The sequence below is a fragment of the Meles meles genome, chromosome 21 (genome assembly GCF_922984935.1).
Source record: "Meles meles chromosome 21, mMelMel3.1 paternal haplotype, whole genome shotgun sequence".
Lineage (NCBI taxonomy): Eukaryota > Metazoa > Chordata > Mammalia > Carnivora > Mustelidae > Meles > Meles meles.
In genome coordinates, this window is record NC_060086.1 from 9598853 (window position 1) to 9623981 (window position 25129).

The 25129-nt window shown below is 52.9% G+C and overlaps 2 protein-coding genes across 2 annotated transcripts in view; both read right to left on the reverse strand.

The window, feature by feature from the left end:
• Positions 1 to 580: 580 nt before the first annotated feature.
• On the reverse strand, positions 581 to 3247 carry COPS6 (COP9 signalosome subunit 6). Its single transcript, XM_045992434.1, has 10 exons — positions 3109 to 3247; positions 2762 to 2887; positions 2421 to 2552; positions 2010 to 2098; positions 1859 to 1921; positions 1506 to 1553; positions 1315 to 1429; positions 1130 to 1222; positions 946 to 1046; positions 581 to 841 (listed from the first exon to the last, which is right to left on the reverse strand). Exons 1-10 carry the CDS (start codon positions 3230 to 3232, stop codon positions 701 to 703), a joined length of 1032 nt encoding a protein of 343 aa, XP_045848390.1. The 5' UTR covers positions 3233 to 3247; the 3' UTR covers positions 581 to 700.
• Positions 3248 to 23324: 20077 nt separating this feature from the next.
• Positions 23325 to 25129, reverse strand: part of ZKSCAN1 (zinc finger with KRAB and SCAN domains 1) — a 60710-nt gene continuing 58905 nt past the window's right edge. The window contains 1 exon segment of the mRNA XM_045994153.1: positions 23325 to 24218. Coding sequence (XP_045850109.1) covers positions 23467 to 24218 — 752 coding nt within the window. The 3' untranslated portion in view covers positions 23325 to 23466.

Sequence of the window (25129 nt, forward strand, 5' to 3'; positions counted from 1 at the left end):
TGAAATGCCTCAACGCTCGGACCTTCTGTTGCCAACTCTCCCTCTAAAGCTTTGTTCGGGGGTGAGGATAGGGAGGTGGGACACCACGGACAGGTGTACCTGTCCACCACGGACACGTACTAGTCCCCCCGTTCACACCTTGTCTCCAGTATGGCGACTGGAGCCCCCCTGCCTGCTAGGGGCGAGGTGCCAAGGGTCAGGTGTAACACTGTCATGAGCACTCTGAACATCAGCAGGAAGAGAAGACTCTTCCTCGTGGCAGTAGACAGGGCCCATAGAGCTTCTGGGCTGTCGAAAAAAGACATTCACTTAGCTTGGAGAATCGGTCGCTACTAGTCAAGTGCACAGGGTTGGTCTCTGCATTGCTGTCCTCGGGAGAGTTAGGAACGGTCCGCTTGGTGGCAGCGGGCAGCCTTTGGCTCACTGTAGACCACCTGACCAGACCCGGGGTCACCTCAAGTGGCAGCAAGCTCCCCACCACTGTAGCCTTTCCTGCCTGAGCGAGGCTGGAACCAAGGGCCTCTAAGATCCAAGTTGAGACGGCTGTGTGGTGGCCAACAGAGAGGACAGAGCCACTGGAAGGGGTGCGGAGGGGCTGCTCCCCTTTTATTATCGACAGGAGGTTTCTCTAACGGGAGTGTGACACCCCTCCCCTGTGGGACCACTGTCCGACCTGTGCGTTGTCCCTTCAAATACCCTCTCAGAAGAAGAGTCCCCGCATCCGCCTGCCAATGCCTTGCCGATCGTAGAGGACGTTGAACTTGTTCACAAACTGGTTCATGGTGTTGCAGGTCTTGGTGATGGTGCCGAGGTAGGCCATGAGCCCCACGTCATTGCATTGCTGGAAGGAAAAGACCAGTTGTCCGGGGGACAGCAGACTGTCCCGTGTCCTGCACACAGAAATGTACAAAAGCCCCACCTCCCCAGCCTGGGTTTTATACTCACATCATAGAAGTCTGTCTTGAACTTGTCTGTGCTGAGCACCGGTAGGCAATGACACAGAGCATAGGCCTCCCTCAGGATCTCGTGGTTGAAGGGGACCTCTCCTAAAGGCACAAGAGGACTGCGGTAATGTAGACGCTGCCACCTCCCCAGTAGGGAGAGGAGTGCCAGGGAGACTCTGTCCTACCCGCTTCTGAGGCCTTGACGTACTCCAAGATGAGCTTGACCCGGCTGTGCAGCATCTTAATGGCGCTGTGTTGCGCGATCAGGTGCTCGGCCACTGCAGGGAGACGGGAACAGGCCAACGTGTACGATGAACGTGGCCAGACTTTGCAGCCCCACAGCCGAGGAAGCCCCTCCAGCCTTCCTTACCGGTGGAGTTTTCGCCGCTGCCGGTGGCCGTCATTCGGGCTACGTGGTCGACACCAATGCGTTCAGCTTCCTCTGTGGCCAGAGTGTAGGTCAGTTCAGCAAACAGCATGGTGGCCTGTAGGGCACAAAGGCAGAGTCAGAAGCAGGAGAGGCCGGGAGCAGAATCGAAGGGTTGAAGGGCAGGCCATTACCTCTCCATTGATTATATCGATGACGGACTCAAAAACGCTGACGGGAAGCTGTAAAGAAACAGCGGAGACGGCGTGACATCAAGCGCCCCCGAGCTACTACAGGCCAAAAGCTGGGCTTGGCTCTCCCACCGCAGACTTTCCATCCAATCTTCCCAAAGACCCACTGAAGTAAGGATAATCCCCAACTCACGCGTGAGGCAAGAAGCACTTTAGAGGTTTAATGACTAACCCAAAGTCACAGCTGCTGAGTGGGAGAATTCCCCTTAGGTGAAGACTCAGCCTTACGGAGACGGGAAAGGAAGGACAGTGGGGGGAGGAGGCTACAAAACAGGCACGGGGTCAGCATTACTCACATCTGTGTGCTTGGTCATAGGGTTCAACTTGAGAAAGAGCGGGCTCTCGATGATCTCGCACACCTGAAGAGGGGATGGCGGGCGCCAGGTCATGGCCCATCCTTCTCCCTCCCCTCATCCTCCCCCAGCACGCACGTGTGAGCACGTGTACCTGCTTGTGGACGTGGATGTCGGAGGGGTCCGGCGGCCCACCGGTGGTATACCAGCCCAGAAACTCCAGCTCCTTGAACACCTGTTTGACTGCGGAGACAGAACCAGAGCACAGGGTTATTTCTTTAAACCACCCTCGGGTAACTGGAAGCGCCTGGTATATTTTTCATCAACTCCTCCCCTCCGCACTCAACTCCTGGCTCAACTCACAATAATTCATCCCTTCTGTCTTCTCTTGTCCTTTACTGTCATTTGGGGGGAATGCCTAAATGTGTTCTCTTTCTGAGATCCTTCCCGCTACTCTCACTTCTTGTCCCATTCTATTTCTTCTCAACACACTGCACCGTCCCCACTCTGCCCTTGTTTCTTACTCCCACTCCTCCCTCCCCCTCCAAGCCTCTTCCCCTCTCACACTGCTCCTCCTTGGTGTAGTAATATTCCTTGTCAATGATAATCTTCTCCTCCACAGTGTGGGAGAGCAGCTCAAAGGAGTTCATCACCTCGATATTTCGGCCCTCCTGTTTCCCGATCAGAGCCCCGATCACTGCGGGGAGAGAACGACACGTGAGACATGAGGGCTGGGAATCCTGTCCCTCATCACTACAGCCCAAGGGTCGAGGTCAGTGTGAACCAAACGCTTGGAGACACGGTGACCTGGGGGAGGGGGAACCGGTCTCAGGGACGGAATGGGCAAAGACCCCTGTTTGGGGGAGGTGACCGAGAGGAGGTGGGAGAATTACGCCGAACACGCACCCTGCATAGGCCGCCCCTCCTGGGAGCGCATGCGAATCCAATGGTCTGAAATGTTGAGAATGACGAGGGGATGAAGAGCGACGGAGACGCTCCCCGTCACGCCGGAGGCCATCACACTGGGGACTACTGAGGGTGGAGGAAAAGGAGAGCGAGTGAGATTCGGCGCGGCACATTCTGCCCCGAGGCTGCGAGCGGGAGACGGCGGAGCCGGAGCCATACATCCCTCCTGCAAATTAGTCCAGGGGGAGGTATTGCCGTCCCGCCTGCTGACTCCTCCCGGGAGCCCAGGGGGGCCTTGTCGCTCCCCGAGGGGCGTCACCAGAGGAGGCCCCCGCGAGGCCCGTTACCTGCTGCATCCACCTCCATCCCGCTGCTCCCTCCAGTCCCGTTCGCCGCCGCCGCCATTTTCCCCGCGCCCGCCAGCCTCGGCCCCGCCCCCTCCCTGCCGGCTTCCGTAGGTCGGCGGCGCATGCTCAGTGGGCGCGGGGCCTCGGCGGGCGGGGCGTGCTGCCCCGAGGCCGCTCGACTCCGGAAGACCGGGTCCTGGGTGTCACCTGCCGCTGCGGAAGCCCTGAAACAAGTTACTTAACCCTGACCCCTCCCAACCTTATCGTCCTCGTCAGTAAAATTGGGATAAAACGGGCTAGTTCCTAAGGCTGTTGCAGGAGAAATGAAAAATCGTGTGTTTGCCCTGGGGATGAAATCCAAGCCGCGCGCAAGGCCCTGCAGTATCCGGCCCCGCCTGCCGGCCGGCCTGTCCTCTACTCTGTCCCTTGGTCCTCCTGCTGCAGCCGCACGGGCTCTCGCGGCAGTTCCCTTCGCATGCCCCGCTCGCTCCCACGTGAGGGCCTCTGCGACCAACGCCACACCTGACACACAGGAACCCAAGTAGTTTTTCAGCGGATGGTTATTTTGAAGTGGTTTCCCCCGGTGGCTTCTGGCAAACCTCGCCCTCTCCAGACCTCCCCCCACGCCTACACTCGAGCATTGAGTGTACCCCCCCTTGCTGCCCCCCCAAACTTACCCAGTTTGTCCCGCTGGCTCTTTTACTGTGTGTCTGTGCCACACCCAAAGTGTAAGCCCTCAGAAAGCCGGTGGACGCCTGTGTCCCGACCCCGCAGAGCCCACCCCAGCGCCCACAGGCAGCAGGTACCCGGAGAGGTGTGCTGCTTTATCGCTTTCCTCATCTTCAAGTCCAGTCTTTCAGCAGCGTCTTCGAATCTCTTTCTTTGTCCCTCTGTTCCCTTTGTCACATCACCTTCGGTAACAAAACCGCCTCCCTGCTTCCTTCCTATAAAGACACCCTGCATTCCACGTAGTGCCCACTGGGATAACCCAGGATAATCTCCCCATCCGAAGATCCCTAACTGAATCATAAATCCCTGACAATCTCCCAATCTGAAGATCTTAATTGTAAATCCACAATAATCTCCCCACCTGAAGATCCATAATTTAATGAGATCTGCAAAATCTCTCTTCCCTGTAAAGTGACATTCACGCGTTCTAAGGATTGGGACCTGGCTGTCTTTGGGGGCCACTGTTCAGCTCACCACAGCACACTGTGGGGGAGCTGGAGAGCATTGTCTTCATGATCTAACAGTATGTCAGTCCATGAAAAGAATCCTGGTGGCTGAAGCAGAATTAAGTTGGAATTCTCTAAGCTCCCTTTTGACTGGGCTGTACCCAGAGGATTGGAATTCCCTAGGCTCCCTTTTGGCTACTACCTGGCTGGCCCCGGGGTAGCCATGCAGAGGGGGGTGGGGGGAGGGAGAGAAGTGTCAAACCAAGGGATGGTTAGGACAGAATCTTTAATTTTCAAAGTAAGTCTAGAAAGCCTTCCTTTCATCCTGATTGTTAGGATCGCTGAGCAGGAGGAGATGAACACTTTCAGGGAACGGCCACATTTAGCAACCAGGATGCCATACTAAGGTCTGTGGGCCAGGAGGAGGTAAGGGAGGTCGGGATGATCTGGAGGAGGCCGTTCCAGCCCTTGGGACTCAGATGCTGAGGATGGTGGGGAGTGTAAGATGTCCATGCAACACCTTGACTACTGACCCGCTGTCGGGTAGTTTTGTGAGATAAAGCTTCATGCACCCCATGTCAGACTGTAGATGGTCTGCAAAACCTAAAACATGACACAGTTTAGTTTCACGGGCCATAATGATGTAGCCTAAGTTAGGGGATCAGACTAAAATAGGGACATCAGCACCAAGAAAGACCTGAGAAGGTGTCGAAGTTTCAATGGAATCAGTTCAGGTGTGGGCGGGAGCTTCTGGGCAGTGCGGGCTTGATCAGCACCTTAAAAGTGCCAGTCTTACAAGAGACCAGGTCCCCACCATGGGCAAGCACACGAGTGACTCGACTGTCAGAGCTAAGGTGTGTTTACTGCCCCCAAAGCACGTGCTTTTCATCTTCTCCGTCAGCTTCAAGTGGCCAAGCAAGCAGCCAGACCATTGGCTGACAGCCCAAGTCAGCGAACTGTCACCAGGCTCCTCGTGGGGAGTGCTGGCCAGATTTATGATGAGAACAGCCTTGAGTTCTGCCCACTGAGCAGAGCTGTGACATTGGCTTTCAGTTTGGGGCAGCTGGCCCTGAAGCTGGGCAGCAGCAGCTCTCCAGTGGACCCCATCAGGGCTCACTCCATCAGGGTTCATCAGGAGCCATCAGGGAACCAAGCCCAGGCATTCGGGGGAGACTCTGAGAGCTCCAGTCCCTACTGATCCACGTCTCGGGTTCAAGTTCCTAACAAAGCAGTAGTACCACTTCATGTAAGACCCCTCCGGGAGCACACAGACTGTGCCCTTAAATAGACCATTGCTGTCTCACCAGTGAGGTCTGCTAGGCTCTGCCCATCTTGCCATCCATCAGCTTTGACTTGATTCACCCCAGAATGGGAGTATTGTGTTGGAGAATTAATTACCAAGCCCTCAGGGTCTGGAGTCCTTCAGGAGCAGGTGCGCTCCTGACTGTGTCCCGCAGGTGGCGCTGTTGCACCGACACTGACGGCGCCTCCGAGGCAAGCTGTGATTTCCCTTCCTCCTCCTCTGCTTAGCCAGATGTGGGTCCCACTGTCCCCCGCAGCACACAGCAGGCCCTGAATGGGAAAATCCCCTCTAACTCTTAAGGGGCTGGAAAATTGCAAGCATATCCCCCTCCAGTTCCCACTTACGTCTTTGGGTGTAGAAGCAGCAGAGACGTGGGGCCCCACGCAAGATGGCTTGGGCTTGGCTTCTCCACCGCAAACCCTGTCCAGACCCCGCAGCTGGATTCAGGCATGTCTTGCCCTACAGGAACAAGGACCAAGGAATGTAACCCGTTTGTCAGGGGTTACAACAACAATCAGCAGGAGACCACACTAATCCTCCAGACCAGACAGGGAGGGCAGGGCCTGGTGGGGGCCCCTCAGGGAAAACAACCCTCAGACCGGTTTTTGACTTTGGCCTCAAGCTCTGGGGTCAGCAGCCACAATTCATACTGCCAGGTGGGGGTACCTCCTGGCTCTCTGTGACAGGCTCTCTCCCCGAGCTTAGTTTGGGACGGCTGCCTTCCCTCAGAGGCCTGACGAGGATTGCAAGGGGCACCTTGGCTCCCAAAGTAGCTGCTGGAACGGGTTACCAGCTGCCACAACCACATTCCCAGTGTGGCTTTGGGAATAATATAGCTCATGCACTTGGCGTTTCCTCTGGGAGAGATTTGACCGTGCTTCTCAGCTGCCTTACCTCAGGCTGCAGCCCCAACCCTACAGGACGACTGACCCGGCAGCTGCCCCATCTCCACGGCTTCAGGGCAGTCCAGACGGGGATGGAGGGAATGAAAAAGAACTTGAACCCATTTGGTTCACTGAGAGACACACTGTGGAGAGGGCAGCTGGCCTGTGCTTGTCCCCAGGCCAGCCCAGGAGCAAGGGCGGCCCTCCTCCTCTCCAGCCTCCCCCTCAGGAACCCCCACCATTAGGTGGGGGGCAGTTTCCTCTGATTGCCCGGCCCCTCCTGTCCAACATCCCAGGGCAGGGCCCAAGAGAAGCCTCTGACTACTGGGGAGTCCCGGACATGTGGGGACAGAGCAGGCCGAAGCGATGGAGAGGGACAGACAGGACATCTGGACCCCGATACTCCAGCTCGGTTTTAGTTGTTATTGGAAATGGATGCCTGGTTCCACAGTTCTCTGTCCCCTTTAAACCAAGTGCCCTGAGACTGTGCGCGGATGGTCTCTGCGAGCCGAGCCGTGGAAAAAGAGGGGTCTCTTAATACTTACCTTTGGGTCAGAAGCGCTGGGCTAGTTCTTTGGGGTCACCCCTTCACCAGGCACTTCCCCGTGGCAACAGCAGCTCTGGGGCGTCACCATGCAGAGGGCTTCCTGCCCGGAATTGGAGGTTCACTGTCCCAGGGAGTGCCTAGTGCCGTGACCCAGTGTTTCATCAGTGCTTACAGCCGCTCCTCCAGACTAACTCCAGGGGAAAGTGGGGAAGGGAGGGTGATGCAGGACGCAGAGGGAATCTGAAGTCGGGATCCAAGTCAGGGCTGGGGCTCGTGGGACCGCCGGGCCACAGCTGCTGTCTAGGCAAACGGGCCCAGCTTTCTCCCTGTGCATGCGAGCACGAGCCCCTCTGCTCACCCACGAGCACGCACGCGGGACCGCAGGATCCATCTGGAGACGCAGTTAGGGGCTCGGCTGTACCTCGTCTGTCCTGAAGGCTTCTCTAAGGCTAGAGGGCCGGCAGAACCAGACTCACATCCACGAGTGCTTCCCATGGACGGCACAGGGCAGGAAGGCCTTAGCTGGGCTGTGGGAGGGCTGGCAGGTGAGTTCAACTCACTGGACCGGCAGTATTTTCGGCTGTGGCAAAAAGTCATGCGGGTTTTGTGCAAGTGAATTTTCCCTCCTTCCTTCCTTTTTCGAGAAGGGGGAGAGAGTGAATGGGTACAGGGGGGGCAGGGATGCAGAGGGAGAGAGAATCTTAAGTGGGCTCCACACTGGTCTCAATCTCACGACTCTGAGATTACAACCTGAGACGAAATCAAGAGGCTACCGCTTGCTTAGCCAACTGAGGACCCCCGTCCAGGGCACCCAGAATTTTTCACTTTCAGTTAAATAGCTACAGTGCCTGGGCGGGCGAGCCCCGTGAGCCACTCTGTGCACAGATGCGGCTGGGCTGGAGCCCAGAGCCTTGCTGCCTCTTTTCGGTGGAGGGAGCTGCCCTCCTTACACAGGCCGTGTCTCCCAGCGGCCACAGCTGGTGTGACCCGGGCCCTTGTCCCCACAGTGGCTGCTCATCTCCCCAGGCATGCCTGCAGCTGATTGGCTTCTAATAAAGTTGGGGAAGACTGCAGAAACCAAAATTCAGTTTTTAGATTAAATAATTGATTTTCCTAATTTAATAATACAAGAGGGACGCCTGGGTCACTCAGTCAATTTGCCTTTGATTCAGGTCATGATTCCAGGGTCCTGGGATCGGTCTGCATCAGGCTCCCTGCTCAGCAGGGAGCCTGCTTCTCCCTCTGCCTGTCACTCCCCCTGCTTGTACTTGCTTGCTTGCTCTCTGGCAAATAAATATTTTTTAAAAATATGAGCATTGAGTCAAACAGTATTTCCTTTAAATTTTTTTGAGTAATGTCAGTCAATATTGTATGATGTATCACATGGCTTAACCCAGAGTGGGTCTGATCTTTTACTTGGAGTCCGTTTCCGTGGCGGTTGAGTGGCCCATAGCAACAGGTTTGCCTCCTGGCCAGGCTGGCCCAGCACATGCTGTGAAGAGGGTTTGCTTGTGCTGAAGAGCCTCATTTAAGAACTGGGCTGAGGTGTGTATGGGGGGCTCAGTTGGTTGGGTGTCTGCCTTCAGCTCAGGTCATGACCCCGGGGTGCTGGGATCGAGCCCCACATTGGGTTCCCTGGTTGGTGGGCAGTCTGCTTTGCCCTCTGCCCATCCCCCTGCTCATGTTCTCTCTCTCTCTCTCTCTGTCTCATAAATAAATAAAATCTTTGAAAAAAGAAGAAAAAAGAACTGGGCTCAGAAGAAGAACATAACTCGGGCCTTGTTCTCCTTCAGAAGGCAATTCACTGGAAATTAACCATATTTTCTACAAAAGTTAGTGGATTACCTTGATTTGTCCAAAGATGCGTTTAAAATGTCAACAAGTCTAGGAGCTACTTCCGTGCCGGCAGAATCCAGCAGAAGGTATTAAAGTACAAAGACAGACTCCAGAGAGTTGTTTTCCACATCCAAGGGCCACCTGTGATATCAGCTTTCATCCCAGCAGCATCGTCCTCCTGCCAACCAGAATGTTGACCCTGGGTAGATCATCAGTCTTTGCTGGACCCCTTTCCCAGTAAAGAATTTATAATCTCTATTCTGAAAGCCGAGGATTCTTTTTAGTTCTTTGGCTTCTGTTATTAGGGTGAAACCAGAGATATGTGAGAGAGGTCGGGTGTTGGAGAAATATGTCCCTGCGGAGCTCCTTCCACTCACCACAATCACCTTAAAGGGATTCTCCTCCTGAGCCGACAAGGTCAGAAATCCTCTGGGCCTTCCTTTCTATGAATCTCTTCCCAGCTCACGGGATCGCTACCTCCGTGGGATCAAGCACAAGAGATCTGGGTTCAGTTTCCCCACAGTTAAAAAGAACAGGCTGAGCTCATGTCAAATACCTTAACTTAATTAGATCTGGGAAGACTGCCTTTCCAAATAAAATAGCATTTAGAAGCTCCAGGGATTAGGGCTTGACACCTTTGGGCGGCCGTCACGGAACCTACTACGACAGAATATCTTAACTAATGGCAAGATCTATTTGGGAGGCGGATCTAATTGGAAGCAGGACATGACGCTTATTCTTCAGTTCTTTTTCCTCATCTATCAGATTGAGCCCTTCTCCACTTCTCCGGATGAGCTACTGCTTCCAGTGTGTTGACGGCATCCCTCTGTCACCCGGAGACCACAGGTGGTGACAAAACCTGGGTTACAGGCTGGTTGGGGACGGGGGGCAGGGACGCAGAGGCAGGCGCAAGCAGGATAGGCCGCGGCTAGAGCTGAAATATCTTCCCGGGGAGATGCAGGGAGCAGGGGATGGAAACATCAAGAACATGGACGTGACGCTGATTATGAGCGTGGGACACGGGGCATTCTTCTTAAATTCTTCCTCTTCTTGGCGGCTGTCAGAAGCCCACACTGACCTCCGTGTGAAGGACAATGTACTTAGCTAGTGTTTTTTGTTGTGGTTGTTATTTTTATGTATTAATTTCCGCCCCCCCCCCCCCCCCCCCCAGTAATCTCTCCATCCAACGTAGGGCTCGAACTCACAACCCTGAGAGGAAGAGAAGAGCCGAACGCTCCACCAGCTGAACCAGCCGGGCGCCCCAGCAGGTGCGTTTGGGCAATGACACCAGCTCCTGTCTCCTGAATTCATAGGGCAGAGCCTGAGGCCTTCACACACATTCTGTACCCAGAAGAATCCGTGAACGAGGCCGTGAGGAAACGGACTCAGGGCCTCCACAGAATTCAGGGGGGAGTCAGAATTCTCGCTGCGGCTCTGTCTGCCGTGAGTGCGGGCTGCCTGCCCCTTTATCTCAGAGGCATGTAACTCATTCTAGACTTTTCTTTTTTTAAGATTTTATTTATTTGACAGACGGAGATCACAAGTAGGCAGAGAGGCAGGCAGAGAGAGAGGAGGAAGCAGCCTCCCCGCTGAGCAGAGAGCCTGATACGGGGCTCGATCGCAGGATCCCGGGATCATGACCTGAGCTGAAGGCAGAGGCTTAACCCACTGAGCCACCCAGGAGCCCCTCATTCTAGACTTTTTGTGGAATGCCTCTTTTATTTACCACAGAGATTGATGGCATTTGCCTTTTCTATTTTCTGTTCCCTTAGACCAAACACTGACAACCAGGAATAAGCGGAGTACTTCAGGGGGAGCGGATATAAAAGGAAGACTTGATGAGTATTCTAAATCTGAAAGCTGTTTAGAAATGGTGGCAAAATTCCACAGGAAAGAGAGGAAAGTATCCCCTTCCCCCAAGTGTTCAAGGAGAGCAACAGTCTTCCCCAGAAAACCACACTCCATTTGAGAAGAAGCCTGCAAGCAGAGGAAAGCTGACAGAAATGTCAATGTCCCATAAGAAGAAGGATCTTAAGGGACGTCCAGTTGACTCAGTTGGTAGAGCACACACCTCCTGATCATGAGCTTGTGAGTTAAAGCCCCACGATGGGCATGGTGCCCACTTAAAAAAAATTGGGCAGTGCCTTGGTGGCTCAGTTGGTTAAGCGTCCAACTCTTGATTTCAGCTCAGGTCTTGATCTCAGGGTGTGAGTTCAAGCCCCGTGCTGGGCTCCACCGCTGGGCATGGAGCCTACTTTAAAAAAAAAAAAAATCTTAAAAAAATGTTTAAATACAAAAAAAAAAAAAAGAAGAACAAAGATGATCCTATAAGAAATGTAAATTGGCGGGGGGGGGCGTGTTGCCTGGATGGCACAGTTGGTTGGGTGTCTGACTCTTGGTTTTATTCGGCTCAGGTCGTGATCTCTGGGTCAGTGGGGAGTCTGCTTAATGTTCTCTCTCCCTCTGCTCCTGCCCAATCATAAATAAGTATTTTTTTTAAAAAAAGGAATGTAAATTGGGTTGCTCAGCCATCGGTAAGCATCAGAAAATCCCCCGACTAAAGAAATCCTACTATGTGGTGATTGTGGGCAAGCCTGTGTCAGAAGCCACACGTTCTAGCATCTGAGGAAACACGCAGGAGGGAAGCCCTTACTCAGCTCTGGAAAATCCATCATGGGGAGAACTCACTTCTGCACACTGACTGTGGAAAAGCCTCGAGGCCGAACGCGCCTCACTGACGTCAGAGAATTTGTTCTCTGGGGAAACCATAAAAATGGGAGCGTGGAAAAGCCTTCAGGAATTGCTCACAGCTTTCTCAACGCCAGAGGTTCCACCCTGGAGGGAAATCTTTCAGAAACCAAGTCTGATCACACACCGGAGGGCGCACACTGGGGAGAGACCTCACACGCGCGTTCGCTGTGGGAAAACTGTGGGGGATCAGGTTTTCTCACAGGACAGAGAATCCGCGCTGCAGAGAAACCTTATAAATGCAGCAGCTGTGGGAAAGCCTTCTGCCAGAGTCGAAGCTCGTCATCACACACCAAAACGTTCGCATCAGAGAGAGGCCCCACATGTGTGAGCAAACCTTCTGTCTGAGTAGGGATCTTACCAAACCTCACGGTGCTCACGCTGGAGAGAAGCAAACAGCAAGAAATGCTTCTCTCAAAAGTCAAGTCTTCTCACCCATCAGTGTGTCCCCACTGGAGAGAGTCAGCAGACACCAGAGGGGCCAGGCTACAGAGAAACCCTATAGTTGTCGCACGTGTGAGACCGCTTTCAGCCAGAGCTTGAGTCCTATGATCATCAGTACCACACGAGAGAGAAGCCCCAGGCACGTGATCAGTGCGTGAGAAACTTCTGTGTCAAGAGGACCTTAGCCGGGCACCTGGGTGAGTCAGTTGATTAAGCATCTGACTCTTGATTTCAGCTCAGGTCATGACCTCAGGGTCCTGGGACCGAGCCCTACATCGGGCTCCCTGCTCACTAGGGAGCCTGCTTCTCCCCCTGCCTGCCACTCCCCCTGCCTGTGTGTGTGCTCTCTCTCTCCTTCAAATAAGTATATAAATCTTTAAAAAAATTAAAATAAAATTAACCCCCCAAAGTGTATTGTGCTTGGTGTATGCAATAAATCCCACTTTTTGAAAGATTTTGTTTATCAGAGACAGAGAATGAGCAGGGAGAGGAGCAGAGAGAGGGAGAAGCAGGTTCTCCGCTGAGCAGGGACCCCGATGCAGGCCTTGACCCCAGGACCTCGGGACCATGACCTCAGCCAAAGGCAGACACCTAACCATCTGAGACACCCAGGTGCCCCGAATCCTCCCCCCTTTTTTTAACAACAACAAAAAAAGGCTAACAGATATTTGAATCATATTCTGCAACTGTGGAATCTATCTTTGGAGGAAATTTAGAGTATGTTAAAGACAGAAGATGCCTTATGGTGGCTCAAAAGTATATCAAAACTGGGAATTCCTCTTATAGCAGATGAGATTAATCTGAAACAGTCTATAAAGGCTCTTTAAAAATGGCTCGAGGCATGTCTGTTGTGTCTAGAAAGACACCAGGGGACCTGCCCGGTGTCCCTCTAAGCCGTGGACTGCTCATGGGGAGACCCCCACTGAACGGTTAGTAATGTGTCCTGAGCTCACACCCCGCCCAGCCTCTAGGCAAACACTCTGCCCAATGCCGGCTTCGAAGCCTCACAGAATTCTTATCAAGTAACTCCTGTTCACAGAAGCGACAGCTGGGGCTTCGAGAAGGCGAGTTGTTTGCCAAGGGGTCCAGTCACAGCAAGTCAAGGGACACAGCTAGGAATATCTTACTCTCAAACCCGTCGTGCTGGCTCCGGGCAGACTTGAACCGTCTCTGAACAACGATCCTCAGCGGCGGTTAAGCTGCCCATCGTAGCGTCTGCTTCGGTTTGTGGTAAGGTTGCGCACCGAGAACAGTCTATGAAGTCAAGACAAGGGGGAAACGGCTCGACAGGTAACGCCACGAGGTCCAGGATCTGATTGGACAAACGTTTGTTTCAGTTCCAGGGTGCCTGGCTGGCTCAGGCAGTAGAGCATGTGACCCTTGATCTCGGGGTCACGAGTTTGAGCCCCATGTTGGGTGTGGAGCCTACTTAAAAAAAAAAAGGGAGGTGCCTGGGTGGCTCAGTGGGTTAAGCCTCTGCCTTCGGCTCAGGTCAAGATCCCGGTGTCCTGGGATGGAGCCTGCTTCTCCCTCTCTCTTTGCCTGCCTCTCTGCCTACTTCCGATCTCTCTCTCTCTCTCTGTCAAATAAATAAATGAAATCTTAAAAAGAAAAAAAGGTGTCTCAGTTCCACCAGGATGCGATCACATTTTTCGAGTTCATTGTGCTATTCACTCGAAATAAATAACTCAATAAATACACCCGGTGCCTGTTGCTTTTCCAGTCACAGCGAACTAACAAAGAAACGGCCCATGTTTAGGACACATCAATTTCGTTCCTAATCCTGATTTTTCTTTGCTGCTGTCCAACAGGAGTCCTTGGTGTCAGAGGGAGCCCTTGTCCACGGGAGTCAGACCACAGATCATGGGCACTTGGGTGAAGCCCTCCTGTGGCTCAGGCTCACTCGGGGAACAGGTGGAACCGTGGGGGGCTGCCAGCCGGTACATGACACGCCCCCATGTCAGTCGGAGGAGAGATGCAGACCGAGAGCTTTCCTGAAGCGGAGTGGCTTGGCGGATTGCTGGGGCCTGGCCAGGCTAGTGTGAGACCCATAGGGCAGGCCATCAGGAAGGAAGGCCGCACACCCACTCAAGCTAAAGCCGCTGCCCATAGGCAGAATTCCCTCTGGGAAAGGAGCTCTGCTCTAAGCCTTCCAGGGGCTTGACTCAGTCCCACCCAGGTTACCAAGGACAATGGCACTTAGAGCTCTGCTCACAGGGACAAACTACACGCCCCTTAGCATTTGGTTGAACAGTCATCCCGACAAGCGGACACACGAAACCATCACATCCCCTTACCTCTTGGACCTGACTTTCTCCTGCTTCACCCCGTTCTTTGCTGACCGGTTATCTCTGGCCCTGTTTGAACAGGGGCTCCAGGGACTGCTGGGTTCCCGGCTGTACCCACAGGCCTCCCCCAGGGCCCGGGAAGCTGCTTAACAAATATTAACTGAATAATGAATGTGCAGCCTTTCAGGCGATGCTTGAACCTCTGCCTTAACCTTTAAGGTTAACTGCCTTAACCTGGGCCTCTTTCTGAACTTCCCTGTCCCCAGGACTGGCAGCTCGCTCGCCCTCTGCTCAGGCCTTCACCTCCCGACAACCTGACCAAACCTGTCCCCGGCCGCTGACCCTGGTCGGCCTTCGTCTCCTGTCCCTGGCATGACCCTTCCCCCTTTTCCTTGAGCACGGGAGCATGGGCTGGCCTCTGCCACCGCCCAGCCCCCACGCCTCCCCAGCGCACGGTTCTCCCTGCTTGTCCCTCCCGGGGTGCAACGGCTCTCACGTCCCACGCCACACCTGCACCACCTCGGACCCGGGGGGCTTTGCTGTCAGGCCCGATGTCTCTTGCTCAGCTACAGACAAGCACTCTTGAGTTTTTCACAGGATCAGCTTGCTTGTAAACCTCTGACTTGCTGAGACCCGGCAGAAGGTGAGACAGAACTCAGCCTGCCATGAAAGGCCCTTCCCAGTCTGATTCTCACCAGGGCCTCCCGCCATCCTCCCCGGGCGCACCCTCTCCTCGGCCACCTGCCCTCCTCCCCCTACACACCGGGTCCTCTCCAGCCGGAGATGAGCGCACCCCAGGTTTCTCCACCATGAAAGACTCCCCTCTCTCCACCCTGCAAACTCGTGTCCTCTGCGGGGACACGCGCTGGCCAGCAGAGCCACTCGTCCCGCTTTGGTGAGTTTACTCCGTGGTTAGAGGCCCGGCAAGTCGCGTTCTCTTCCCAGGAGCTGTGCCTCTCAGCCTCAGCTCCCTGCAGCCGTGACCCCAACCGCCACCCGGCCCAGGGCCAGCATGTCAGCGGGCCGGCCTGGCCGTAAGGTGATGGGTTTAGACAGGGAACTCCCAGTCGCTGGCCGCAGGGATTCAGGGGGTCGGGAAAAGTCCACAACGTGGGTGCGTGTTCTACCGAGCAAGCGGCAGGGAAAGGACTGGATGAACAGGCCGGGAAGCGAGCGCGCTGTGGCTTTCCCACTTCCCCGGGGCGTCCACCCGCGTGCACTGCCAGCTGGCCCGCAAGGGGATTGAAGTCGGGGTTCCCAAACTTGGTTATGCATCGAAATCCCCCTCAGGTCAGGGTGGGGGTTTGTAGGGAACCTGAGCATTGCAGGCCCTGCCCGTAAAGGCCTGACCCCACCAGGGCAGCGTGGGGGTGCTCAGATCCAGAAATCCGGCCGTGTGGGCGGCATGGTGCCACAGTCTGCAGCCTCCGGGGTCGGAGGGGGCCAGAGGAGTGAGTCCCGCACTGCCTGGACAGGGGTTGCTGGGGAGGGCCACACCCCCCCCACACACACCACCTCCACCTCTGGCCCCTGGGTCTGGAGGCTGGTCCGGCAGGGGAGGGGCTGTCGCGGTGGTCCCCGTGCTCCCCACGCGTGCAGTTGGTCTGACGGTCTCCCGCTTCCGTGCCGGGCTGGGGCGGGGGACCCTCTCCATCTGGCAGGACGTGTGGGCTCCGCGGGACCCCGTCCCCAGCTCCGCACCCCTCTGATCAGCCCCCCACCCCAGGGCTTCTCAAGTCCTCTTCCCTACCTGTCAGCCCCGCCTTTGCCATACAACGTGCTTCCTGTCTCACCAAATCAACCTGCCCTTGAACATCAGGAGCCCATCAAGTGCACTGTGTTCCGCACTGGACATACGTTATTTCCTCTACTCAACAGTTCATGAGGCGGTTACTTTAAATTTTAAAATGTTTTAAAATGAGGGCATCTGGGCGTCTCAGTGGGTTAAGCGTCTGCCTTTGGCTCAGGTCATGATCCCAGAGTCCTGGGATGAGTCCCCTGCAGGGCTCCCTGCTCCGTGGGGGGCCTGCTTCTCTTCTGCCTCTTGCCTCTCTCTCTCCCTGTCTTTCCTGAATAAGTAAAATCTTTAAAGAAAAAAAAATTTAATGATCACGCAGTGAGTTTTTCTTCTGTTTTCCAGTTCTATGAATTTTAGCGCATGTGTACGGATTCACGGAACCCCTGCAGAACGGCCCAACTTTTCCAGGACTGCTGTACCATTTTCTATTCCCACCAGTGACGGTTTCTTGGGACACGGGGAGGGATAGTTTTACATGGCAGTGTGACTGGGCTAAGGGATGCCCAGAGAGCTGGTAAGACATTGTTCCTGGGTGTGTCTGTGAGGGTGGCTGCCCAGGGATTAGCATTCACACAGACTGAGTAAAGAAGTCCTGCCCTTCTTTACTCATGTGAGCGGGGCATCGGCTTGGCTTGCGGGTTGAGGGCCTCAACAGAACAAAAAAGCAGAGAACAGGTGCGCTGCCTCTCTCCCTCTCTTCCCTCCCTCCATCTCATCCATCCTCTGCCCCCTGGCATCGGGGTTGTCCTGGCTTCTCAGGCCTTCAGACTCTGGGAGTTACACCGGCCCTTTGGACTCAGACTGAATTACACCATGAGCCTTCCTGGTTCTAGAGCTTGCAAGTGAGATATCATGGCGCAGGAGTCAATTCCCATGATAAATCCTCTCTTCTGTATCACTCTATATCCTATCGTTTCCGCTTTTCTGGAGAACCCTAACTACTGACACGCAAAGCATAAGGAATCAAAAGATAAATGGACAAACTGGACACCACCAAAATTAAAAACTTCTGGCTTCAAAGGACACCATTAAGAAAGTCAAAGGAGGGGCGCCTGGGTGGCTCAGTGAGTTAAGCCTCTGCCTTCGGCTCAGGTCATGATCTCAGGGTCCTGGGATTGAGCCCGGCATTGGCATCGGGCTCTCTGCTCAGCAGGGAGCCTGCTTCCCCCCCCCTCCACCCCGCCTCCTTGTGATCTCTGCCAAATAAATAAATAAATAAATAAAAAGTCAAAGGAGAACCTATAGAATGGTAGAAAATTTTTGTAAATCAGGCATATCTGATAAGGCTTACACCTAAACTGTATCCTACAACTCAATAATAAAAAGCCAACCAATTAAAATATAGGCAAAGGGTCTGAATCGACATTTCTCAAAAAAAAAAAAAAAAAAAGAATACAAATGGGGACACCTGGGTGGCTAGGTTGGTTAAGCAGCTGCCTTTAGCTCAGCTCAGGATCTCAGGGTCCTGGGATCTAGCCCTGCATCGGGCTCCCCACTCAGAAGGGAGTCTGCTTCTTCCTCTCCATCTGCCCCTTGCCCCCACGCATGTGGGGCTCTCTTTCATATACATAAAATCCGGGGGGGAGGGGAAAGATACACAAATGGACTATAAGCAAAGGGGAAGATGCTCACCATCGCTAGCCATCAGAGAAATGCACATCAAACCAGAATGAGAGCACTTCGCGCCCAGTAGAACTGCTATAATAAGGATAGTGGCAAGGGCCGTGCAGGATACAGACAAAGCAGAAGCCCGTCACTAACTGCTGGTGGGCATGTAACATGGGACAGCCACTTGGGGAGAGTGTCTGGCATTCTCTCAAAAGGTTAAATAAAGCATTTGACCCAGAAATTCCTACCCTGAGTCTATAGACCCAAGAGAAATGAAAACACATATCCGGACAAAAACCGGTACAGGACATTCACCGCACATCATTCTTAATAGCCCAAACGCGGCAATAGCCCAAAATGCCCCCCAGCGGAGGAGAGAATGAACAACAGACTGGCAAACGCATACAATGGAGGGTTGTTCAGCCGTTACCGAGGATGAAGTGTAGTTTCACATGGCAACGCACATGAATGAAGCTTGACGTCGTCATGAGAAGCGAAAGAAGCCAGACACAACAGGCCTCCTATTGTGCCCTGGTGATCCCATTCCCGTGAGATGTCCAGAATAGGCAAATCCAGAGAGACAGACAGTGGACGGGTAGTTGCCAGGGGCTGAGGGAATTAGGGTGGGCGGGAGTGACAGCCGAAGGGTATGGAGTCTCTCTTTGGGGTGATGAAAACGTTCTCAAATTGATTTTGGTGATCCTGGAGAGCTCTGAATACTAAAAACCACTGAACTGTACACTTCCAATGGGTAAGTTGTGCAGTGAGTGGATTATAATACCGCGGGTATTTAAAAACACAAGCACGGGGCGCCTGGGTGGCTCAGTGGGTTAAGCGTCTCCCTTCAGCTTGGTCATGATCCTGGGGTCCTGGGGTGGAGCCCCGTTTCTCCCTCTGCTGCTGCTCCCCCTGCTTGTGCTTGATGTGAAATAAATAAATACATCTTAAAAAATAATAAAAATAAATAAACACATACACACAAACCCAAGCCAGCAAGCAATTAAGGGACCGTAAGGCACACAGAGCCTTTGCCAAGGGGTGAGCCTCGGTGGAGCAGCGGGGATTCCCACTGAGGTGAACCCTGACCCCTGAATGTCTACATAGGCTGCTTTTTTTTTTTTTTTTTTTAAAGATTTTATTTGAGAGAGCGAGCCTGAGAAGGGAGAGGGGCAGAGGGATATAATCTCACGTAGAATCCACGCCGAGGGTAGAGCCCAGTGCACGACGCTGAGATGATGAGCTGAGCTGCAATCAAAAGCCTGGTGGCTTAAGCCGAGAGTCCCCCAGGCGCCCCTCGTGCTGCTGCTCAGGAGAGACTGCTTATGAGGGCCAGACGCGGCTTGACATGAAAAGATTCATGCCATCAGGTACCCTTGTGTGTATTAAAGGCAGCCAAATTTTCTCTCAGGATTTCAAGTGGATTAAGGATCCAGGATTTTGTAGAAGAGCCCCTCACATCTGATCTGACTTTCAGACTGCAGAGCCCGTCCTAGACCGCAGTGCCCTCGCTCGTCCTGGAAGGTGACCAGCACGTTCCTCCTCACATTGCTGGGGAGAGGGCTAAGGAGATGAAGCCGGGGCTGGGGGCTCCAAATGCCTCACGGCACCATTTACTGTGTGCCTGGGGGGCTCCCCGCTGTCCCTCCTTCCTTCCTCCTTTTCTGAGGAAAGGGAATAGAGACAGGGACAAAAATAGTAACTACTGTCACAGAATCGTGATTAGGACTGAATTCAGTTACACATAAAGTACTTAGAACAATGCCTGACACATAGTAAGTGCTCAATGGATGTTGTCTCTTGCTATCTTTTTAAAAAAGATTTATTTATTTTAGAGAGGGGGGAAGGGCCGAGGGAGAGGAAGAGAGAATCCCAGCAGACTCCCGCTGAGCACGGAGCCCTTCAGGGGGCTTGATCTCATGATCCTGAGATCATGACCTGACCTGAAATCAAGAGTCAGTCGCACAACCAACTGAGCCACCTAGGTGCCCCTATTTTCGCTTTCTTAATATTTACTATTTTCTTTTTTAATTTTTAAGAAAGATTTTATTTTTATTTTTTTGACAGACAGAGATCACAAGTAGGCAGAGAAAGGGGGAAGCAGGCTCCCCGCTGAGCTGAGAGCCCGATGTGGGGCTTGATCCTGGGATCATGACCTGAGCCAAAGGCAGAGGCTTTAATCCGCTGAGCCACCCAGGCGCCCCAGTATTTGCTGTTTTCTGATTAAGAAAACGATGCTTATTTGTGGTAGAAAAGTGTGAAAATGTAGAGGAAAACACCACAGTGGGGGAGTCAGATCCATGAACCAACAACGAGTAAGCCCAAGAGTACACACAAGATGCAGAGGTGGCTCTCGGGAAATGAGGGGTGGAGGGCGGGGGGAGGGATGGGCACAATTTCTGGAAAACTCCACAGAAAAGGTGAAGCTCTTGAGGTTTGCAAAGGTGCACGGGGGTTTGTTAGGTGGACAAGGAGGGGTGGGCCTTCACTATACGACTCAGGACTTCAAATTTTATTCCTTAAGGGAGAAGCCACCGAAGGAGTGACAAGATGGGTGCAGTGCTCTGGGGAGATGGAGAGAAAATAAAGAGAACAATCCATGAGGAAACTATTTATGTAACCCCGGGGAGAAGAATAGGGGCCTGTACTCTAGCCTTAACAGCGATGGAGGCAAGGTTGTAGAATCGTTAGGCACAAGGCAAGGGATCACCTGGGTGAGGCTCTCTCCACACACGCCTCCCCACCTCACTCGGGAGCCGTCCGGGCTGGGGGTGCAGCCTCCCGCCAACTAGAGCAACGCAGGGTCTTCCATTCTCTGAGCTCACGGTCATGTCTCATCCGGCAAGTTCAATGGTTTCCTCATCTGTAAGATGGGGTACCTCACACAGAGTCGCGAGGATGATTTAACTTCGGAAAACCACTTGGAAGAGGGCCAGGCGGGGCACATGCCATGTGTCGGCTACTCTTGCTACCACCACTTGGAAATCCCACCGCCCCCAGGACCTCAACTCTGATGAAACCCTCCCCTGCGACAATAACCTCTCTCCACTCCAGGCCCACCGCGCCTGCCCAGGACTTGACGCCGTTCAGTTGTAGGATGACAGTAACCAAAGAAAACTCGGGCCATCTGACCGAGTTTGCAGCAATTCTGAGAGGGGGCAGTTTATGGGAAAGACATATCTGGTTTGAAACACCTGAACTTGAACCTTTTAGAGGTCCAAGTACGAATGCCCAGCAATCTGCCGGAGACCCAAGGCTGGAATCTGGGAGAGGTTAGGAACACAGGGGCAGATTTAAAACTTACTTGCACAGATAAGAGTTGAGACCACAGGAGTAAGCGGTCCCAAGGGTAAGAGTAAAGGAAGAGACAAACGGGTGTCATAACCCAGCATTAAGAAATACTCAGGGATTTAAAAAAAAAAAAAAAAAAAAAACAACAAAAAAACGCAGGAACTGAGAAAAGAGGAATTATGATGGGAAAAAGAATAATCAGGAAAACCAGATGAATAAAATGCTATGGCAGCTTCAAAGAGATGTAAAAAATAAAAACAATTTTCATACAACGGTTGAGATCATTCCCAAGTCTCACGGAGACGCTCTGAAGGAGTCGGGGGTGGGGGCAGGGAGGGGACCAGCGTGCGGGCAAAGAAGTGGCTGGTCCCTCGTCTGTGTTGACTATTCATGACCTAGCAGTTTGACCTGTTCGGGGGTCTTTCCCAGACCTCCACAATCTCAATCTCCCCGGGAGTGGCCATGTTCAGCGCACCCCCCCCCACTCCCCACCAAACGGTCCTATCTGGAGCCCCTTCTCTTCTAAAACAATGTTTTACAAGAACTTGCTCATCTCCTTCCAGAAATATCTTCTGTTCCATGACTGTTTCTTCCTTTTCAGTGGATGTTTTTAGGCTCTAAGCTCAGAAATTAGCTGACAGGTCTGATTTGGGGGTTCCGAAACCTGCATGACTAACAAGCAGCCTAGTGATTGCCATATGGATAGTCCATGGCCGAATCTCAAAGAAGGGCCAAGAGTGAGGAGTTTCACTACAGCTTTAAGAAATCAAAAACACTGGGAGGTCGATCACAACATATGCTCCAAGCTCTTCAGACGGCAGTTCCAGACAGTTCCCCAACTTCTCCGTAACTCTTTCATCTCCTCCTTCTCCATGAATGACTTCCTCTCACCCACAGCTGGAACAAGACCTCTACTTATGTCCCGTGACCCAAAACCCAAGTACACACTGGTAAGGCCCCCCCCCCCCGACCCAGTAACACCTTTCTAGTTTGGGTTGCTGGTCCTAAGTATCGTACCACACAGAATAATAGGCCGCACATGAAATCTGACATGTGGGTACGAGGTGGGAGGAACTGTGTGCGTGACCGAGTCTGTGGCGGTATCTAGACGAATAGGACAGGAGTTTTGACAGCCCGAGGTTGTATGTGTGTGAAAGAAAAACAGTTGTTTAAAAAAAAACAAAACAAAACTTAGAGTAAATTTTAAAGATACTAGTCATGATTTCCTATTTTAATTCAAATAAATTTGGCTCCTGCACAAAAACACACTCAATCTCTCCTTCTAAAAAACTATTCTGTTTAATAGTGCACTTCGTTTATGCTACAGGATGAGCAGGATTGGGAAAACAGAACGGAAGATCATCCCTTCAGCTGGGCAAACTCGGGAGCTCCAGCCTAACCCAGCAAGGAGCCTGGCGGCCAGGTCAGGCCAGAGACTCCCCTTCTCTGGGCTTTGCGCTTTCTATGCTGCCGAAGTCAGAGATGGGGTCACGGGAGGTCTGGCTGCTGGGGCCAGATGTCACAGGTCATAGGTGACAGAGGGCAGGGCAAGCTGGCTGAGGGAGCTCCTTAAAAGCATTCTAGTCTTAGCAACTGGGGGTTTGGATTAAATCACTTTTCAACATAGGAGCGGGGAGAGGAATAGGGAGAGAGGAGAACAGGCCAACGCTTAATGCTTTCAATCCTCTCCCTGTGAGACTTTCTTCATCAGATGGATTTCCCAATCGACCCATCACAGTAGAGAAGGACAAGGAGCTCTCCAAAACCGCCTCGCTGCTCTTGGAAACGGGTCTGCTGCTCCAAGAGCCCCCCCAAATACAGTTATCACAGAAAACCTCACGGCACCCCTCCCCAATAAAATAACAAATCCCTCAGCACCAAATTTCCATTAATTGACAAAATCTTGGAACAAAAAAAGAAACAACAAATAGCAAAGGTTCTTTATCAGAACCTAAAGCTGGATTAGGGACAGTGGCTTTGAAATACAGCCTCTGTGTCCCCTTGTTAGCAAACAGCAGGACCTGGAACATTCTTTCCACTGCCTTCGGTGCCGACTACACGGACTCCAACCAGAGGAGTCCTTGGAATTTTATTCCTACTGTGCTTCCACTCCCCACCTTGGAAGGAAAGGCTCCTCTGGTGTGAGAGAAACGGGCTAGTGCAAACTCCCTTCCAAAATGGAAGGTGACCGGTCCCAGAGCTTCCCTGGCGTTCCCAGCACTCAACCTGCCGCTCGCCTCCGGGTGTCACTCCTGGGGGAAAGTGACCGGGTAGCTCGTCCTCAGGGTGTGCCGGGATGATCTCCCCCATCTGCCCTGTTCTCTAAAGTGAAAGGTTTGAGCCAGAAGGGACACGTTCTAAGATGTTCATACTTAATATAGTAAGGCAGGAGCTCGTTAGACTCAGAGGAAGTGAGGAAAACAGGTATGAGGCTCTCTCTCAGGTGGACTCTCTGATATTGAGTTCGGCAGCGACTCTGAGAGAACTTTTGCTCATTCCCATTACATTCAAAGGCTTCTCTCCAGTGTGAATTCTCTGATGGCGGACCAGAGCCGAGCTGTATCGAAAGGCTTTCCCACACTCACTACATTCATAGGGATTCTCCCCCGTGTGGATTCTTTGATGCTGAATAAGGCCTGAGCTGTAGGTAAACTTTCCTCCGCATTCCATACATTCATAGGGCTTCTCTCCAGTGTGGATTCTCTGGTGCTGGTAGAGGTGCGAGCTCTGGCTGAAGGCCTTCCCGCACTCGTTACATTCATAGGGCTTCTCTCCAGTGTGGATTCTCTGGTGGTGGATGAGGGTAGAGCTCCTACTGAAGGCCTTCCCACATTCATTACAAGCGTACGGTTTCTCTCCAGTGTGGATTCTCTGGTGATGAGTAAGTGTAGAGCTCCAGCTAAAGGTTTTCCCACATTCGCTACACTCGTAGGGCTTCTCCCCGGTGTGGATCCTTCGATGGAGGATGAGAGCAGAGCTACAGCTGAAGGTCTTTCCACAGTCACTACATTCGTACGGCTTCTCTCCGGTGTGGATTCTCTGATGCTGAATGAGATGCGAGCTCTGGCTGAAGGCCTTCCCACACTCACTACATTCATAGGGTTTCTCCCCAGTGTGGATTCTCTGATGCTGAATGAGGTCTGAAGTTCGATTAAAGCTCTTGCTACATTCCTCGCACTTGTGGGGTCTGTCTCCCACAGGAAGTCTCTGATGCGGAATAAGGTTAGAACTCACAGCGACGCTGTTCCCAAAATCATTGTATTTCTCACTTCTCTCTCCCACAGGGGTTAGCTTTTCCTCATCCGTCACCTGACCGAAATCTTGGATCTTCCTGGTCAGTTTTTCTCCAGAGGAGCTCCCCAGTTGCCTCTTAAGACCGACTTCTTGGTCATAGGCTTCTTCGAATTTAAGACCCTGAGAAATATCCTTTTGGAATCTTCCCAACAGCACCCCATGTGATCCCGTATCTTCGGAAGTTTCTTGATCATGCTCAGTTCTGGTCTCACCATCTGGCACAACACAAAATACAAACATCATTTGGTCCTTGTAGAAGAAAGGATCAAAACCAACGGATAATGACGACAAGGGTGTACAGGGCTAAAAAGCACACGCTTCTCATCTGCGTGCAGACCTGCCTGGACTGGGGCCAGCTGGAGCACACAGAGAGATCAGCGATGAGGAAATCAAGAAGGAGAAAGGCAAGAAGCAAAATCAAAGCGGAGAGAGCTGGAAGCATAGAGAAGGCTGGAGATGGGAGGAGAGGAAGACAGACCCGGCAGGGGTGGGAACCCAAAACAGAAGGGAACAGTCATGCTGTTTAACGAAGTGGCAAACTCCTCACGGAGGTCAGATGCTGGAAATGCAAGTGGGGAGATGGTGGCTTCCAGAAGATAGGGGAGAAAAAACATAAGCCAGCGAGCGCAGAAGGGTGATGGGAAATAGTCACAGAGCAGGAAGAAGCGACAAAGGGGAGGCCACAGGGACTGCCACAGCCCCAGGTGAAAAGAACGATATCCAGCAGACCACACACTCCCAACCCATGGAAACAGGCGAAACACGGAGCTCAGTCCGCCTCTGGGCCCAAGGCCTCAAAGGCTGCGCT

Coding starts and splice junctions, on each gene's coding strand:
- COPS6 (XM_045992434.1), bottom strand. CDS start 3,232: ATGCGCCGCCGACCTACGGAAGCCGGCAGGGAGGGGGCGGGGCCGAGG. Junction 2,099..2,420: donor CTACACCAAGGAGGAGCAGT/GTGAGAGGGGAA, acceptor CTGTCTCCGCAG/TCAAACAGGTGTTCAAGGAG. Junction 1,047..1,129: donor CGTCAAGGCCTCAGAAGCGG/GTAGGACAGAGT, acceptor TTGTGCCTTTAG/GAGAGGTCCCCTTCAACCAC.